The sequence below is a fragment of the Microplitis demolitor genome, chromosome 4 (assembly GCF_026212275.2).
Source record: "Microplitis demolitor isolate Queensland-Clemson2020A chromosome 4, iyMicDemo2.1a, whole genome shotgun sequence".
NCBI lineage: Eukaryota > Metazoa > Arthropoda > Insecta > Hymenoptera > Braconidae > Microplitis > Microplitis demolitor.
The window spans coordinates 12,403,971-12,423,871 of NC_068548.1; the positions used below are offsets into that span (position 1 = coordinate 12,403,971).

At 29.4% G+C, this 19,901-nt stretch overlaps 1 protein-coding gene across 14 annotated transcripts in view; it reads left to right on the forward strand.

Moving 5' to 3' along the window:
- Positions 1–19,901, forward strand: part of LOC103577568 (myosin heavy chain, muscle) — a 93,547-nt gene that overhangs the window by 18,772 nt on the left and 54,874 nt on the right. For 5 of the 14 annotated variants that reach the window (XM_014442846.2, XM_014442859.2, XM_014442840.2 and 2 more), the window contains exons 5-10: positions 2,146–2,372; positions 2,668–2,731; positions 2,793–2,891; positions 4,498–4,601; positions 14,309–14,446; positions 16,395–16,664. In XM_014442846.2, the coding sequence (XP_014298332.1) occupies positions 2,146–2,372; positions 2,668–2,731; positions 2,793–2,891; positions 4,498–4,601; positions 14,309–14,446; positions 16,395–16,664 (902 nt within the window). Of the gene's footprint in view, positions 1–2,145; positions 2,373–2,667; positions 2,732–2,792; positions 2,892–3,151; positions 3,256–4,497; positions 4,602–7,891; positions 7,996–14,308; positions 14,447–16,394; positions 16,665–19,901 lie in introns of all 14 variants that reach the window. The other 9 variants (XM_053738230.1, XM_014442865.2, XM_053738232.1 and 6 more) reach the window with 2 other exon arrangements.

Below are 19,901 nucleotides of genomic sequence, written 5' to 3' on the forward strand. Positions count from 1 at the left end.
CCCATCGGGCGTTACAAAAGCTGTAAATTTTTGACACTCTTCCACGACATCGACATGAAAAAACCCATTCTCCAAATCAGCAATTGTAAAATATGTACCCCCTGCTAGCCTATCTATTTGGTCTTCAATCAACGGCAAAGGCGATAGCGGTCTCAAAATAAGTTTATTTAATTTTCTGTAATCCACGCAAAGACGGGCTGATCCGTCTTTTTTCCGTACTAAAACAATCGGACTCGCATACTCTGAATTTGAAGGACGGATGATGCCTTCCTCCAACCATATGCTTATAATATCGTCAACTTCCCGACGTTCAGACGGAGTCTTCGCGGTCTAGAAACAACCGGTTCATCAGATTTTAAAACTATCCTGGCTTTTATTCCGGCATCTTTTGTTTTAACTGGCTTATAATTTAATATAATCTAACGAATCTCTTCCCGATAGCGTTCGTCCGTAATATGAGATAAGTCTACATCGTCAGCTTTATTAATAACATTAATCCGGTGAATGTAAGATTCGTCAGATTCATTTAATTCAAGATGATCGTCTTTATTAATCTTTAAAAATGTAACGTCACCGTGACGGACTCGGAGTTCAACTTGGTCTAGAAAATCAGTACCCAGGAGGATAGGATGTAAAAAATTCTTGTTTTATCTCGTTTTTCGGAAATTTTTTTTTCTTTGTCTCACATTTACTGAATAACTAACGCAAAAATGAAAGAAAATCCGAAAAAAAATTCATTTTTTCATTTTGGTAATGATTACACAAATTAAGGGACAAAACTTGTTCCTTTAATTGTTTTGTAAAACTTTGAGCAATTAGCCCGGAGAAACGGTTAAATGGATCAATCTGAAAATTTCCAGGGTTTTTGAGGGTTCATAAAGCTGTAAAATCATCTGGTAATATTAACTTTTCCATCAATATTTGCAAAGTAGCGATGTTGTCTAAAAAATCCGAAAATGGCCATTTTTGTCGGCTTTTTCAAATTGATATCAAAGATAAAAAAAATTTTTTCTTTTAATCGAAAATGGAACTTGTAGGGAATTTATTCAAGTTTCGCAAACTGCCTTTCAAATTACTATGCGACCATTAGTAGCTTGAATGTCGATAATCAAAGGCAAAAGAATCCTTTTTCATTTGAAGGCTGATATCTCAGCAGCAAATTGTCGTACATAGAAACAAAAAATGCAAATTGTAGCTGAATAAATTTCCTAAACGAGCCATAAATTGGTTTTTTCAAAAAAAATTTTCCCTGCCCCGTAGACCTAAAAAACAAAACTAAAAAGTTTAGAAAAATTTTGTCTCGACCTATTTCTTACGATTCCGCAAAAACCGTAGCTCAGAAAATTATTTGGCTGAAAATTCTTTAAACTAGAGATTTGGAGCTTCAATTTGCTTTTTTTGTTTTTTCGATACGATCATTTTTCATGAAAATACAGCCTTTCAAAAATCACTAAAAAATTTATAAAATTTTTGTGTTCCTTTAATTTTTTGGATAAGTGTGTATTAATGCATTTTCTATAACAGTCGTTAAACTAAACAAATAAAATTAGATTAAACATGTTACTTTTTGATGTTTGTTGTTTTTCCAGAAGTATATCTATATTAATTATCATTTTCTTATTTGACGGAAAACAATGAAACCTTATAGAAATATACCATAAATTTGAACGTTACTATATACAAATAATCTTGCATATATGTGCAAATATTATATTCCCGGCCGCATAAATTTAAAATTTATAAAAATCATGGTATGAATGCTCAGTTCTGATCAGACCCGAAAAATATCCTCTCTGATTATACATGATTATACACGATCATATATGGTTATATATAATTATGTAATATCATGCATTATTAGATCCAAAAAAAGGTCCTGATCAGATCTGAGTATTCATACATGATCATATGTGATCATATCTGATCATTTTTTTCCAGGTAAATGAAAATTAAGTCAACCTTTGACTACTAGTTAGCTTTTTGTAACCCTATCTAGATACTCCGTTAGAATTTAATTGTATTTGTTAAAACTGCAATAGAACCAATGAAAGCCTATTGGCTAATGTTTTCATGTAAACAATTTACTATGTGAAAAATTCGTACAGCTAAATATTAATGTATGTCAAATTCCTTTTATTATTTCAGACAGTGAAAATCAGTCCATGTTAATCACTGGTGAATCTGGTGCAGGTAAAACTGAAAATACTAAAAAAGTAATAGCTTACTTTGCCACTGTGGGTGCATCGACAAAGAAATCTGATGATGGAGACAAAAAAAAAGGTTCCCTAGAAGATCAAGTTGTTCAAACTAATCCTGTACTTGAAGCGTTTGGTAACGCCAAGACTGTCCGTAACGATAATTCATCTCGTTTTGTATGTCCGCACAGAATACCAATTTTTGATTAATACACAGAGAAAGTTTTCTTATGAAAATTTATGGGTAAAATTCCTATTAATATTACACAGCACAGAAATTGTCTTAAACTGCTATTAAGCTTTGATTATGTTATAGACTAATGTTTATTAATTCTGTTCAAAATTTGCTCAAGTATTGAATAGTTCTCAATTTATCGTAAGCAACACCGTAATGTTTCACAAAAACTATCTCTGAACGATATTTATTGAAAATGAATGATATCTTAATTTATTGTTCTGCTTATTTTTGAAGGGTAAATTTATTCGAATTCACTTTGGTCCATCTGGAAAATTAGCTGGTGCTGACATAGAAACTTGTAAGTTACGAAAACAATGTCATTGTTGGTAAAAAAAACTTATTAATTTAATTTTTCATAGATTTACTTGAAAAGGCTCGAGTCATTTCACAACAAGCTTTGGAGCGATCTTATCATATATTTTACCAGATGATGTCAGGGTCAGTGAAAGGGTTAAAAGGTAACGTTTTTTTTCTTCAGGTAGTATATTTTTATTCTTCATACTTAAATTAAGATTTTCAATGTTTCGGTGATTGATCAACCATATCAAAAAAAAAAAATAACAATATTTGTCACTACGGTAAGCGTAAATCATATGTGTTTTTAATATTTATTCAATAGACAGAAAATAATTTATTCCAAGGCAGCAGTAAATTACTGATTGAAAGCCATAAGACTTGAACATTAACAATCATACTTAAATAAAAACTCATTTCATAGAAATGTGCTGTCTCACGGATAACATCACTGACTACTACTTCGTATCTCAGGGAAAAACGACGATTCCTGGTGTAGATGATGGCGAGGAGTGTCAACTTACTGACGTAAGAACCGACGTACAATAGACGCTGAAAAGTTGACTTGATTTTACTTAATGAATTTGCCGTTGATTTTTTTAACTGGTTGACTTTTGACTGTATATCACCTTTTAAACAGGAAACTCGTAAAAATACGATCTGTGTTTGATTTGTCAATGTATAGTAAATTTTGTATTGAATTCAGTATTGTTTTCAATGATATCTACCCGATGTCAATTGACAGACATAAAATCTATTTGATTTTATTGTTTTTTATTAAAATGATCAATGCATGTTTTTTATTTTAATGTATTTTTTTAGAGGATAGTACAATAAAAAAATTTTAATAATCTCAAATAGAACATATAAATTGATGATTGATATGAATTCATCAATCTTTTTGCTTCAATATGGAAAAAAATGTGTTATCAAATTCGATGCACGGAAAGAATATGAAAATTTTTTTTCTTCTTATTCTAAACATCGTTATTTTCACAATAAACTTTTGTGATGAAAGGCGACACTTTCAAATTTAATTTTTTACGGTTTATATGCATTGAATCCACCTGACAGCATTTTAATGGTGACTATTTGGAACATTTACAATGGAACATCATAATTTAAAAATTTGTTCATAGTATACAGAAGTAGCATCATAATAATTATTTTATTTAAAAGTAAATATCAATATGTTTGTGCAAGAATAAATACTTCGTTAAAATTGCGATCTATGAGTGTTTTTTATATTCATAATTTTGAAACTGTATTTTTTTGTGATTAAATTTAAAACAACAACTTTTCGGAAAATTACGATGGTAAATCTCATAAATTATTTTTTAACTGCAAATATCAGTACCAAATGTATAAAAAAAAATCCTAAGAAAAATAACGTTGTTTTTAGTAACGATTTAACGCTTAACTTATGGCAATAATATTTTCTCCGTGTACGATTTAGAATTATGAAACCAATCTTAATGATAACATTCGTTTGATTATAGTGAATTCTATTCAGTCAGAGAAATTTTGAGTTACAGTAATTGAAACACTTTAAGTAAAAGTGTTTAATTGAGGTGCTTAGATGAAAAATGAACATTGCATGTTAACGGTTTAGTTGCTGTAACCATTTACATTTCTCTGAGTGTTAGTTTAAATAAACAAATATTATTTAAAATAATTATTATTAACTGGAACCTTGAACTAAAGCAATAAGGAGTATCACCAATGTTCTAATTGTGATGTTGTATGCATGTTTTTTTATTACCCATTCAGACATGTTGCTGTTGTCCAACAATATTCGAGACTATTATTTTGTGTCTCAAGGCAAGACCACTATTCCCGGCCTTGACGACGGGGAAGAACTGCTTGTTACCGACGTAAGTGCATGTTCTAAATCTGAGCTAAAATTTTTAAATAACTAACCGTTCTGATCTAATCAAAAAATATAAAGGCATTTTTCCGAACAATCATGATTTGCTATTAATATTTGTTTTCATGTGATTTACTAATTTTCGTTTTCCTTCGTTATTTTCAATTTAAATCAGTAATAGTGAAAGTATTTGTATTTTTACAAATGTTGAATTAATAAGTCGTAATAAAATCAGCTTTGTATTAGACGATTATATAATTGTTATCCGATAGATTCTTATAGCTGCATACATATATGTATAAGGCCTTGTACTTAACTATAGCACTTCTCATAGAACTCATTCATTCTTATAAAATCTCTATGGGAATTTATAAGAATCTATTGGATTCTATGAGAATTTCTAAGCAGGGTTATTAGTATAAAAAATTTGGAGGTGGAATTTCTTTGAGGAAAATTTAGTTAAAAATTAATTCGACATCTCTATAATTTTTTAACTATTAAAAGAGTATTCTTCTCTGAAAGTGTCAAATTGATGAAGTTTTTAAGGCTAAATCAAATGATAAAAAAAATATTTCTGTAATCTTTTTTATTGATATTTCGAGATTTTATAAAAAAAAATTTATATTCAAAGAAAGTGAAAAATTAGGAAGTTCTAAAGATTGATATACGGCAATTACACAAAAGTTATGTTGCCGTATCAATAAAAAAAATTGTTCCTAAAACTTTCGCGCTTGAGGTGAGCGAAAGTAAAAAATACTTTGTCGGAAATATATATTCTTTTTGTTCATTCAGTCCTAAAAATTGTGTTGAATTTTAGATTTTCAAATCAGAAAACCTCTTTAAAGTTACTTGTTATGCAAGAATTTTCCAGACGAGATTTCATGCTTTATAATTCTATTTAGTTGATGGAATTCTGAATAATATTTAACTTATAAATTATATAATAAATTTCATATCATTCGTCAATTTTCTATATGCGTTATTTTTTATTTATAGTTTGTATTTATTGATCTAATCTAACTCTTTTTTATAGAAGGATTAAATTTATATCAGCCTTAAATAAATATGTTTAAGTATAACATCAAATTAACTTCAATTTCTATTTTCGAGTTCGTTATTAACTAACTATGTTACTGAAAAAAAAAATGACTTACGAATAGTACAAAATTTTATGCTTACATCTGTCCTATTGTTTCATTTTGTATGCATTTATAATCACTTATAATTTCGTGCTTGATACTTTGGCTGATTATTAAAAGTGCTGGTTATAAAGTTAGTGAAAGCAATGTGATATGGGCATTTGCAGCTTTATTCATAAGTTTTTAAATGTCGTTTTCTTCCCATTAAAAATTGTCAATTTGAATTGATAATGTAAATGCGTGACCATTATAAAAAAAAGACAATAATGCAGAAATGTGCCTGTTATCCAACCGGATCGGTGATTACTGCTACATAAGCCAGGGTAAGACCAGAATTCCGAGAGTCAACGATGCATCAGACATGGAGGAAACGGATGTAAGTTCCTCCGTCATAAATTTCATTGCATATACATTTGTCAGATTTTTTTGAATTTCAATTATTCAAAGTAATTTTTTTTTTTTTTTTTATTTAAAAATTTGGTAAGAATATCGATGAATGTTTAGTAAAATCTAGATATCCTCTGTTTCCTGCTAAAAAGCTTCAAGCCGCTTGCAATGGGAAAGAAAAAGTACATAATACTTGGAAAATACTATTTTGCGCAATGAGGTCGTTATGTTGTCAAGTACTAACGAGAGCACAATTTGGCACAAGAATGAGGTGAAACCGCTCAAGTGAACGATCAGTGATTACACTAATTGCACATAGTATTCTTGCACGTATTCTTTATTACATACGTGGAATACAAATGTACTATTCTAGTGTTTACCCCACAGAATAACTAAAAAAGTTGTACATTTATAGATTTGTAAGAAAATATAACTTAAAAGATTCGACAATACTAATGTTTTTAATCACATTCTTTGATTAAACTATACCATTTATCATTAATTCTTAACCATTACCATATTGATCGGTAAAGAATGTTATCTGAAAAATATTCAGAATTTTATAATTTTAATTGTGATTACAGAATGGAACTTGAAATTTCTTCATTTATTACGAAGTAGAAAAATTAATTGCTAGTGAGGTTCCTTTAATTTGAACTATTGAGCTCTTTTTATATTAATACGATAGAAGAAAAAAAAATTCTCTGGTGCAGCTGATTTACAGTAAATTATCAAAATTTACCGCAAATTACAGTAGGTACCGTAAATTACGTTATCAATACCATACATTACGGTCGATATTGTTAGTTACAGCAATCCAAAAAATTAGGATACCGTACCCTAAAATACCGTTCCTTTCGACATTGTTGCATAAAATACTAGACTTTGCGGTATTTTATGTTTATTACCCCAAAGTTACGGTGCAAATTTAGTATTATATGGTATTATGTAGTACCGTGTCCTAAAGGTACGGTATTCTGTCATTTTGGAAAAATTACATCACGCTAAATCACGGTATTTTACAGTAATAGCGTGTTTTGCGACAAAACTCCTTGGTTTGCGATAAAATAACGTAATTTATCATTAACTATAATAGATGTCTGTAAGTAACCATAATTTGAATCCATTTGGATTTTTTTATGTCTACAGAAAAGGTCCTATAACATTTTACAAGTCTGATAGTAAAATGTGCAATGAATCAAACTTTGACCTTGAATAACTTTTGAAAAATAAAACTTATCGAAAAATAATAAGAGACATTTCTTGTAAAGCGTTCAATTTCCAATAATAATATCTATTGTTTTTCCAATATTTCCATTTGCTAATGCATGATAAAATTCCAAACTTAAAAAAAAATATTTTCTCATGTTAATCAAATGGGAAATAGAAAATCGCGATGAGGCACCCCTTAACATTTAAATTAAGAGCTGCCGTTTTAACAGGGTCATTTTTTCGGTATCCTGAACAATATTTTCAGAGTACTTTTTAAAAAAAAAATTAGTCGATTTTTTTGATACAGCCTAATATATATATATATATATATATGTATATATATATATATATATATATATATATAAATGAAGTTGTCTTTAAAGTGATGCATATGCATTGCGAAACACATGAAACTGTTTTCAAGGATATGTAGATATCCTTGAACTCTAATATGCATATATATATATATATATATATATATATATATATATATAGATATATATATATATATATATATTTATATATCTCTTACATTTTTTTTTTCAATCATGGTTTTCAGAGATGTGTTTCTTGACAAATAACATTTACGATTATTACAACGTATCTCAAGGAAAAATTACAATCCCCGGCATGGATGACGGCGAAGAATGTCAACTAACGGATGTAAGTCCCCTTAAAGTTCATTCATCCTTTATAGTCGTAAACTTTTACTGGATGATCCGTTATGTTCATTTTCATATTTCTGATTTTCCTCTAAAACTTTGTGTTTAGAATTGATATTATCTTAAATCATTTAATTACTCAAAATCGAAATAGAACCGGTACGGACTCGATATCTCGTGTGCAGGTCATCAAGAAAACTTATATCTGTAAGCATGCTATATCATGGCAAATCATTTATAATTTTGTTCATTCCAGATCCCTACTCTTCAGTTGTCTTCTGAAGTTCCATATGTCCCCAGCGCCATAAAAATAATTGTTTTTAAAAAATTTTTTCCAAGGGTATATCCAAAGAAGTCCAAAAATATAACATTTATCAATCCTTAAATTAGCAAATAATTAATTAAGAATTTTGTTTAAACAATAAATAAAGTTATTCTCTAGCTATACGATGTTCTGATTATAGTCTATCAAGCTGAATTTTTTAACTTTAGCGATAAAGTAATGCATCGAATTCTGATGTTTGACGACGTGAACATCGTAATTTATAGTATAAAGCTTAGGACTTTGTGTTATTTGTAGGTAGTATTCTATCTCGTATAAACTTTACAAAGTTACATACGAAAATCTATGATTTAAAGAGTAGCGTTTATTTTTGCTGAAGGAGCTTGAAAACATTATTGTGCATACATGTTCGAGCTCTTAGAGCTTGAAAAAATTATTTTATATATTGGTTTTACAAGTTCTTCGAGATCAAAAAAAAAAAAAATGTCTTGGCTAGAACTACAAACCGATTATAAGTTCTGGTAGAATAGTAGAACCATTTGGTGAATTAGATTATAAGGTATCCAGGGAAAATCAAGTAAATTGCTATTTTTTTAAATTCCTTTCTCCCATCACTATATTTCCTGAACGAATCAATCGATTAAAATGGCTCGTGTGACAGTCGGCACGTCTTATTGAGTTCCAAAGATGATTAGGATTTGGAATCGATCAATTCCGAAATTTCGAGGATATAAAAAAAAAAGTTTTTTATCGTTTCTTTTTTCTGCGATATCTCTTAAATGAATAAAACGGTTCGGATACACTGAAAAAGAAGTATAAGCCCCACTCTTATAAATTGTAGTGATATTGCAATACTTGGGATTGTGAATATTCTTATACAATATTTGAGTCTCAATGCAATATTTTTAAGCACTACACTGAAACTCGTTTAAGTCATACACTTAAACCGAGTTTAAGCGCTACCGCAAAACTCATATCAGCACTACACTCATCCCTACGCTACATCCCAAATCCAAAGAATGGTTATGGAAAGAAATATTGCTATAGATAAAAAAAATGACAATAAACCCATTTATTTAAGAATTAATAAATGATTAATGATAATTATATTATAAGTCACAGTGTATTAACCCTATTTGTGACAAGGTATATTAATATTCATATAGTTAGTTTGTAAAATCTGTAAAGATAAAATAATAATTTTAGTAATGCCGTTATTAAAACAAACGATTTAAAATGATTAGAAACAAAAAAATTTTTAATTCCTTTTAATGCTTTTGAATACTTTGAATACTTTTGAATCACCCTTCTTATGGGCACTTAACATTACAAATCGTTTCGAATCATTTCTTTTAATCAGGGTGATTATAAATCGTACAATTATGAATGATTTATCAGAATTTTTTGTTATACAATGAGATCGGGAGTCAAGTAAATGATCATACATAACTATGTATAGGTTAAAGGTATAATATAAACACGGAGAAAAAAGAAGCGAAATACGTGCTGAGTCTTAAGCGGGAACTTTTTTTACTATACTCTCTGGACTTGCGATAACATCATACGAAAAATACAAGTCACTCACTTAAACAGAGTATTGCGATAATACTTAAACTCTTTTATATCATATTCGCAATACTAATCCATTAAAAAAGTATATACCAATAGGACTTAAACTTTTTTTTCAGTGTAGTTTTTGCAACGATCGACACATCATGCTGAATTCGAGTGCTGGTTAAATTTTTAACTTATAGTCTAGTCAACAAGTGCCTTTTTGACGAAAACCTATTTAACCTCATCCAAAATTATGATTTTGGACTCATTCGATTCGTAATGGCATCTAGAAAGAATGTTCAAGTGGAAAATTAAGGCTCGCAAAAATTGTAAAAGTTATAAACAATTTAGTAAAAAAAAGAGGTTTGGTTTTTTGCAAATATTTCGAAAACTATTTGAGATATCCGAAATTTGAAAACAGATCCTTAAAGAGGAGGAAATTTCCTAAAAAATATTGATAAATAAAAAAAATTGGTTATTTTCAAAACACATGAATGAATAATAATCCGCCAAAAAAAATTTTACCCCGATTTTTCAATTAACTATGCTTTTGTTAATAAGTTAATTTTTACCTGTTGAAAGTTTACATAAAAACCATGATTATTTGTAAACTGAGAACCCAGAATTTTTTTTACTTCTTGGAGCTATTCTTGAAAAGGTTTAGAAAAGATCGCCGTAGGAAAAATTGAAAAATTTTAATTTTTCTCTTTTTTAGTAACAATCTGAGGCATTGAAAAATAAAAAACTTAAACAAAGAAATCAAGAAAATTTTTGTTTTTTACTTTTTTTATTATTTTGTTTTTTTTTTTTATCGCTAAAAGCTACATAACAATAATTTTTTTTTTAATTTTTACTTGCATTGTGTAAGTAATTGTTATAAACAAATGCATTGTTAATAAGATTTTTAAAATTTTTTTTGGAGAATAAAATGCTTAATGAAAATAATGATTTTAAAAAAAAATCGTTCCTCAAAAACATGTATTTGTGTAATTGAGCTTTCAACCGAAGCTCTAACTTAATTATACAATGAATTATGAATGGGAGTATTTAAATAAAAAAAATTCTTTAATATAATTTTCAGTAAAACTTATATTATAGTTGTTTTTAGTATTTTTTTTTTAGCATTTAAAAAAAATATTGCGTAAAAATTCATTGGTTTATAACAAATTGTTTTTTAAATAAACAAATAAAAAATGAATAAATTTTTTTTTGTAATAATATAAGAAAACATGATAAATTATGATTTTAAAAAAAAAAAATGGTTCCTTAATATTAATATTAAGAAACGAAAAAAAATTGTTAATTAGCAAAGGCGTTTTTTGCCATAAATACATTTTTTTAAGAAACAATTTTTTTCTTAAAAATCATTATTTCCATTAAGCATCTTATTCTCCAAAAAAATTTTTTTTAAATCTTATTAACAATGCATTTGTTTAGAACAATTACATAAACAATACAAGTAAAAATTTAAAAAAAAAATTATTGTTATGTAGCTTTTAGCGATAAAAAAAAAAAAAAAAACAAAATAATAAAAAAAGTAAAAAACAAAAATTTTCTTGATTTCTTTGTTTACGTTTTTTATTTTTCAATGCCTCAGATTGTTACTAAAAAAGAGAAAAATTAAAATTTTTCAATTTTTCCTACGGCGATCTTTTCTAAACCTTTTCAAGAATAGCTCCAAGAAGTAAAAAAAATTCTGGGTTTTCAGTTTACAAATAATCATGGTTTTTATGTAAACTTTCAACAGGTAAAAATTAACTTATTAACAAAAGCATAGTTAATTGAAAAATCGGGGTAAAATTTTTTTTGGCGGATTATTATTCATTCATGTGTTTTGAAAGTACCCAATTTTTTTTATTTATCAATATTTTTTAGGAAATTTCCTCCTCTTTAAGGATCTGTTTTCAAATTTCGGATATCTCAAATAGTTTTCGAAATATTTGCAAAAAACCAAAACCCTTTTTTTTTACTAAATTGTTTATAACTTTTACAATTTTTGCGAGCCTTAATTTTCCACTTGAACATTCTTTCTAGATGCCATTACGAATCGAATGAGTCCAAAATCATAATTTTGGATGAGGTTAAATAGGTTTTCGTCAAAAAGGCACTTGTTGACTAGACTATTAATCGGTTTTCCGGCTTTGAAGATGTTGGAAAAGACTCGTTTTTCACCATTTCTTTCGTCCGTGATATTTATCTGAACAAATTAACCGCTTAAGAAATGTTTTGCAGCAATCAATACAATTATTGCACTCTAAAGCCCATTAGATTCCAGAATTGGTTGATCGAGTTGATCTTGAAAATTAAAAAAAAAAAGAACTATAGTTTTATATAAAAAAAAAAAAAATAAAAGAATAGTTTCTTTTGTATCTCTTAATTATAAAGAATTAATCGGAGCTTAAATCGGATTCAATCAAATTCAATTTAAATTTCTAATTAGGGGTTTTTTACGGTTACGTAACAATTGATCCAAAGACATATGATCCGCGACATTTGATCCGATGACATTGGATCCGCACGACATTTGGTCCACACGACATTATATCTACGGGCAAATAATCCTTAAGACAATTCATCAAAAGATACCTCATACATGTAAATCAACAATCGACAAAATTTCTTAAATATATAAACCTATGCACTTGAAATAGTACGATGTTTTTTTTTCAGGGGTTTTGTGTGCGTGGACGTATAAAGTATATAAACCCATGCACTTGCAATAATACTGTACCATTTCAAAGAAAATCAGACGGTGATACCGAACCAAATCAGACTATTACTTGTTAGAAAATTTTCGTAATCTTACACACCATAATTGTCACTTGGATCAATTATCGTAAGGATAAATTGTCGGCAGATCAATTATCGACGGATCAAATGTCGCATGGATCAAATGTCGTGGATGTATTGTCACGGATTATTTGTCGTCATATCATCGGTCGCGTCACCATTTTTTACAATAAAAATTTCACATGACATTATATTTTCAAAATGCACTTAATTACTTTTCCATGATTGTGTTCTGCTCGTAGCAGTAGAAAGGATGGTAGGCAACAGTCATAACTTTATTAAATAACTTTAGTGAAAAATTTAGATTTTTTTTGTTTAACATCTCGGATACAAAAATCATTTGATTAATATTTTTTATCCCAATAGTTGGCCTCAATATTTTAAGGTCATACTCTTATTGAGTGCAATACTTATAATTAAAGATCATTATAGTTTATGAATTATTCGTAGTCAATATTATATTCATATGAAATAATCTATAATTTTAAAGCAAAGATCAGGAATATACCTGAAGATTCGAAATATCTTCAAAACAATAAGTCCAATTAAAATAATTTTCCAATCAATAAACCTGTCGAAACCTCTATTACCGAAACAAATAAGAATATCCAAACATTTTTCTGTCACTAGGATACTCATGAACCATCATTAATAGTAGTTTATCTATCGAGTGCGATCGTGTTTAAGACGCGAGGTGTGAAGATTGGTACCCGAGCCGAAGGCAAAGGTATCAACACACAAGCGTCTTAGACTCGATTGTACTAGACAAATACATTAGTTTTTGTAACAGATATTTGAAATTTACTACATTTAGTGCTTGTAAATGGCAGGTTATAAATCCACGTTGATTTATTTGGTAAGATTGTTTCAAGTATTTGTTGAAGATGACAGAGAAGTCGGTAAGTGTACGAATAATATGATAAATTTCGTCACAAGATGACTCGTTGCGTTACTTCAATACTTTTTGGTCATTTGCTATCGCACATGTACCAAAAAAATATTTTTTGATCCGTTGATGACGTCGCTATTAGAACGATTAGGTATCTTTTTTACTAGCTGTATCTTATCTAATATTTTTAGTTGCCGGTTATAGGCGCTAGACGTCGTAAATTTCAAGTGTCTGTCAGAAGAAAGTCCTTTTTATTGTACTTAACGATTTTTAGGCTCCAAGTTGTAACTCAAACCACTAACATATCCACAAATTTTCACAGTTTTTCTTTAATCCAACGAAGTTACAGTCTTAGCAGTGGCGAAGTTGACTATCAACGATTGTCATTACCAACAACTCACGTTGAAATGGGAATTCTGATATGTGATGTAATAGAAAATCATTCTTACAAATGATTTCGCTATCAATCATGCATAATGTTTGTTGTTATTTTAAGCAATATTTAGACTCCATTCAGTTAGCGAATGTAAAGTGTACGACAACGGTTAACATTAAATATAATCAGTAAATATTAATGAGTAATTGTAAAAATTTATCGGCTAAATAAAGGGAAGAAGCGGCCTTAACACCAGCTGAGACTTTGCTTTGCCTGTAAAATATATTTTGCTTTGAAAATATAATCACATATTTTTATTGAGATGTTTTTAGCTGTCGCAATAGCTTTAAAGTTATTCTTTTTAATCTAAACGATTTTATTGGTTATCTTAATTGTTACCTCATAATTGATTTTTTATACAGCAAGCATTTGACGTTCTTGGATTTACCCAAGAAGAGAAAGATAACATCTATAAAATTACGGCTTCTGTCATGCATATGGGTGGAATGAAATTTAAACAGCGAGGACGTGAAGAGCAAGCTGAAGCTGACGGTACTGAGGTTCGTAATTTAAGCTACTAGATGAGAAATTTCTTCCCGGGAAAAAAAGTTATATGTAATAAGATATAATCATATATAATTATATAAAATTATAGATAATTTTGTGTAATTATACATAAATGTATAGAATTACATACATAATTACATATAATTTTGTATATTATCCCTGACGGTTTTAAATCAGCCTGGAATCAGCCTGGAAACACCCTGGGAGTGAAAACACAGTGGAATCACGGTGGAATCACGGTGGATCCAGGGTGGTTACAGGGTGGGTTTGTGCCATTTTATCACCGTGTATACACGGTGGTTACATGGTGTTTCCACGATGGTAACACGGTGTACCCACCCTGATTCCACGGTGTATTCACCGAGATTCCACAGTGTATCCACGGTGATTACGGGGTGTACGTGGAATCACGGTGGGTACACCGTGTAATCATCGTGGAATCACGGTGAATACACCGTATAATCACCGTGAAATCACGGTGATAAAATGACAAAAAACCCACCGTGTAACCGCCGTGGATCCACCGTGATTCCATCGTGTTTCCGGGGTGTTTCCAGGGTGAATCGAAACCGCGAGGGATATATTGTAATTATATATGATTATATCTAATTACTTTAAACTTTTTATTTTTATTTATATATAAATATATATAATTATATAAATTTATATACAGTCTTATATAACAATACATAATGATATAAATCTTTCTAATTTCATTGTATATAAATACATATAATCATAGATATTTATACATTCGGTTGAAAAAGTTTCATAAAATTACATAAAATTTTGTACAATTGAGATCTAAAATATTTTATCAAATGGAAATTTCTGAGTGAATATCAAGCTGTGCGGGTGTGTGAATCATAATATTTTGTGGAATAGTTTAGATACGACCAAGCAACGTAAGACTATTCTTAAAAACTGCAAAATAATTTATAAAACAAAGTCCATAAAATTTTTTAATTTATTACCGCATTCATAAATGTTTTAAAGAAAAACTTTTCTTTAAATTGTTGGAAATAGACTTACAAGTTCCAAAGCGGGATGACAGCTAAAAAATTATCAAGTCATATCAAATACTACCAAGTTACTTGAAACGATTCGGTATCTTCCCTCAAGAAACTCTCACTTGGAGCAAAAGATACGGTCAAACGTAGTGGGCGGTAGACTTAGTCGCTTCACACGCTTGGCTATATCTAAATGCACGAATTAATTAATGTGACGGATCCTAAGTCTACCTCTGCCGACCAGAGGCCGTTTCCTTACCCTTTTGGGCATACTCGCGTAGCGAGGTGTCCCCATTTACCACCCAGACGTCACTCTTAGTCGAAAATCGACTAATGCGGACATTAACCGGAGGTATAATCAAAATTCCTCATTGCGCGTGGTGTCTAACCACAGCCACCACGAGCCCTACTTCTCTCGGGCCAAACACTGTTCCCATTTCAGGAAATAAAGAGACTTTGGTCACAGTGGGCTTGAAAAGGCTCCCGGTGGTACCAGACTCCCAGCTCTGGTCAACATGCTTGCGTAGGATTAGTGATGGGGCGCAAGTTCTTCCCATACCCTATGTAAAGGATTTTCTCCACTTGTTTCTTTCGAGGTCCCAACAAGCAATTATCCGCTTGTTCATTCCCTGATAGATTTTTTACTTTCCCGAGCTTGTCAACTCTAATTATTCAAGCCAAATCACCGTTAGGAAAATGCTCGGGGGTATTTAAACGCACGGAGTACTTGAGCCAAACGAATCTGGTTTAACGTCAGGAACCTTTTTTTACAGGATGTGTGTGTTTGTGTGAATAGAGTTTTATGCGCCCCTCAAAAAGGCTTGTTAAGAATTCGATTTCGTCTAAATTTTAGGTCAATCTATTTAATGAGTTTTTAGGCATAAAAAAAATTTTTTTTCCGTTGTTTGACTACACTCTTAATGATTTTCAGGAGGGTGAACGTGTAGCTAAACTTCTTGGTGTTGATTGCCAAGATCTATACAAAAATTTACTTAAGCCAAGAATCAAAGTTGGAAATGAGTTTGTCACCCAAGGTCGTAACAAAGACCAAGTTGCATACTCAGTTGGCGCCATGTCTAAAGCAATGTTCGACAGGGTGTTTAAGTGGCTGGTCAAAAAATGTAATGAAACTTTGGATACTAAACAAAAACGTCAACATTTTATCGGTGTGCTGGATATTGCTGGGTTCGAAATTTTTGATGTAAGTTTAAATTTTATGTTATTTCATTTTTACTTTCATCGACAGACATTTATTAACTGGAAACGGAATAGATGGAATAAGTTAGAAAAAAATCGTAATAGTTTAATAACTTTGAATATCATTTACGCAATATGAAACTTACATATATACTGGAATTCTCCGTTCGAAACAAACAATTTGTTTTGCTCCACATTAAAATTTTATTATTGATACATTAATAAAAATTCCTTAAAAACAGCATTACAAGTAAAGCTACAAGATTTCGTATTTTACAAGTTACAGAAATCATGTTTAAATAATGAAATATTCTTTTAAAATAATAATTTACGTTTTTATCGTATGTTCAAGAACTTACTCTTTTAAAGCAAAATAAGAACAATTTTATCAAAACAATGACTGTAAAAGTGGACACAAATAAATCAACTTGGATCATAGTTAAGATATTTCAAGGTCTTTTGAATAACACAAAATTCTCTAAAAATCGCGAGTAACAATACTTCGATAACGTAAAATATAGCTGCATTCCACGTAATAGCATCCATCACAAGTTTTTGATCAAAGCACTAATCACAAAAAATCTTTTAGTAGGCACTACATAAACTTGGCCAAGATTACGTACACAATACAATCCTGTTAAAATCTTACTCAAATATGACTATCATTACAGTAGTCGACGTCTTTACATCACTATGTATATTTGGTATGCTATACTAACAATTCGGATTATTATAATAGCAATCGATACGAATCGTTAAAACAGCAATACTAAGTATGGGGAATACAACCAAATAATATGGTTTTAAATCAACAAGAATTTTATTTATAATTAACGATAGTTAGTGCAAAAAATCTAGTATTGCCATTATTTGCACTAACCATACTTTAGATGACCATGATACCCACAGTTTTTTTCGGAGTATGCAAGATTTGTAGAAAAACTTGGTATTACGTCATACTTCAAGATTCGTACATAAATATTGTAGATATCTTACTTGAGGTGTATCAGTACAGTTTTTTAGGCATATCTAGCACCAGAAATCACTTACAGATACTAACGTATATCTTGCGCCAGATCTGATCAAGACCTTTTATATTACACTCTACCTTACTTCAGTCTCTGTCATTTTACCTACTCCATTGACACATGCTACCGGGACCCAGTATCATACATAAAATACGTTTTTTAGGTTTCTGATTTTCATAATTAATAAATTCTATCTGCAGTCAAATGCATTGAATATATCAATATGAGTTGATTTTTTATTCAACAACTAGTTTATAAATATGTAAAATCATATGCCAATTACTACACGGAAAGAAAATTCCACTAAAATATATGATGTTAACATCATAATCGTGGACTATACTTTCATTAGCGTCAATTTTTCAATGTCTTGTTTTAAAATTTTCTATGTAGGTTAAATTTTTACTAATTAACATCGTATCTTTTAACAAAGACTTTTAGGATTAATAATTATTTCAAAAATTATAATGTTATATAATGTCAAGATCATAAGAAGAATAAAATAATAATTACAATTCAAAAACTATATTTATTCTTATATTTATATTTCTATTTACTTTTGAATAAAATAAATATTACAGTACGGCCTCTGTTATAATACGATGAAAGTTATAAAAATTACGATGTTAGATCGTAATTTTTTGATAGTAACTACATCCTCCGTAAGAGGTACTCTCGTGACTTATGACTGTTTATTCAAATCATACATATAGATCTCAAAAATACTTTGGACCTGTAAGCCCTTCTGTAGCCAAATGTTCCAAGGTGTTGGACACGTTTCACTTAAAAGGACTCGGGTTTGAATTCAACTCTTGGACGATTATTATTTTATTCTTTTATTAAAAATTTCTCTTCAAATTTACTATGTTCACAGCGTAATTTCTACTAAAGAGCTTAAGACTGTATTATTTGTCCGGAGTATTATTTCTTAAATTAAATTTCCAACTCTACATCGTGAAAATTATTATTTTAAAGGTATGGTCCACCACTACAATAATCAATAGACTAATTACGATGTTAACATCATAAATTTTAGTGGAATTTTCTTTCTGTGTACGGCATTTGATATTTAGAAAATAAAGAAATATATGCTGAAATAACTGTTGCAGAATATCTTGAGCAACATATTTTCAATATTCATGTACATTTCTTGACATACATCATAACACAAAGTATTTTTACAAGTCTTGCACAAATGCAGTGGAGACCAGGTTCACGTCAGATATTAACAAGATTGTTTTACGGGATTGCCGTAAATAAAAAAAAAAGAGTCGTTTACTTCATAAGTTTTTTTAATTAGGAATATTAAATAATTGACAGTAAAAGGTTATAATTAAAATTAAAAGCAGAAATTTTAAGGTAATTGGTATTCTAATGTAAACAAAGAAATTTTTACGCATCAGTAAAAAAAAAAGTTTTTTTTTAAACTCAGCACCCCAAAACGTAGATGAGCACCCTCTCGCAATCTCCCGCCCCCCCCCCCCCACACACACACGCGCGCGCACACATAAGAAATTTTTCTTCAAACCTATTTCTGTATATCTAAATACGTAAAGTGATAATTTTGAAAAAAAATATTTTTTTTTAAAATATTAGTTTACACATCTAAAATTAAAGAAATATACAAACAAAATTTTTAAAGCTGAAAAAAAAACTATATGGAAAATATTCATAAAGAGTTAGTATTTTCGACAGTATTTCTTCAGAGTGTAACATTTCAGCAATGACCCGTTATTTCTAGGAATCGTTTTAATCTTTTAATTTTTTCAGAGTCTTGTATTTTTCTACATTAAATTCTTTTTGTAGCAATCAATTTGACATGATTTTTAAGTACATTTTTCTAAAATCTAACTATTGTATTTATCCTCATGGTCGATTTTTCAAGGAATTTTGTCACAATCTATCATAATTAGTTGAGTAGGGTTCAAAAATACCATTCGTTAAAAAATTTATATATGTATGCATGTATATATATATATATATATATATATACACATATATATATATATATACATATATATATATATATATATATATATATATATCTGTTGTGATCATTTATTCCAATGATTTGATAACCTTGAACATTTTGATAGAATCAAAAACTGTTGAAAATATGCTTTTCATTCACGTAACTCATGCATTTGCTATTAAAATCTAATTTCGTCAGTTGTATTTTATTGTGAACAAAATAACCTGTAAATTTCTCAGGT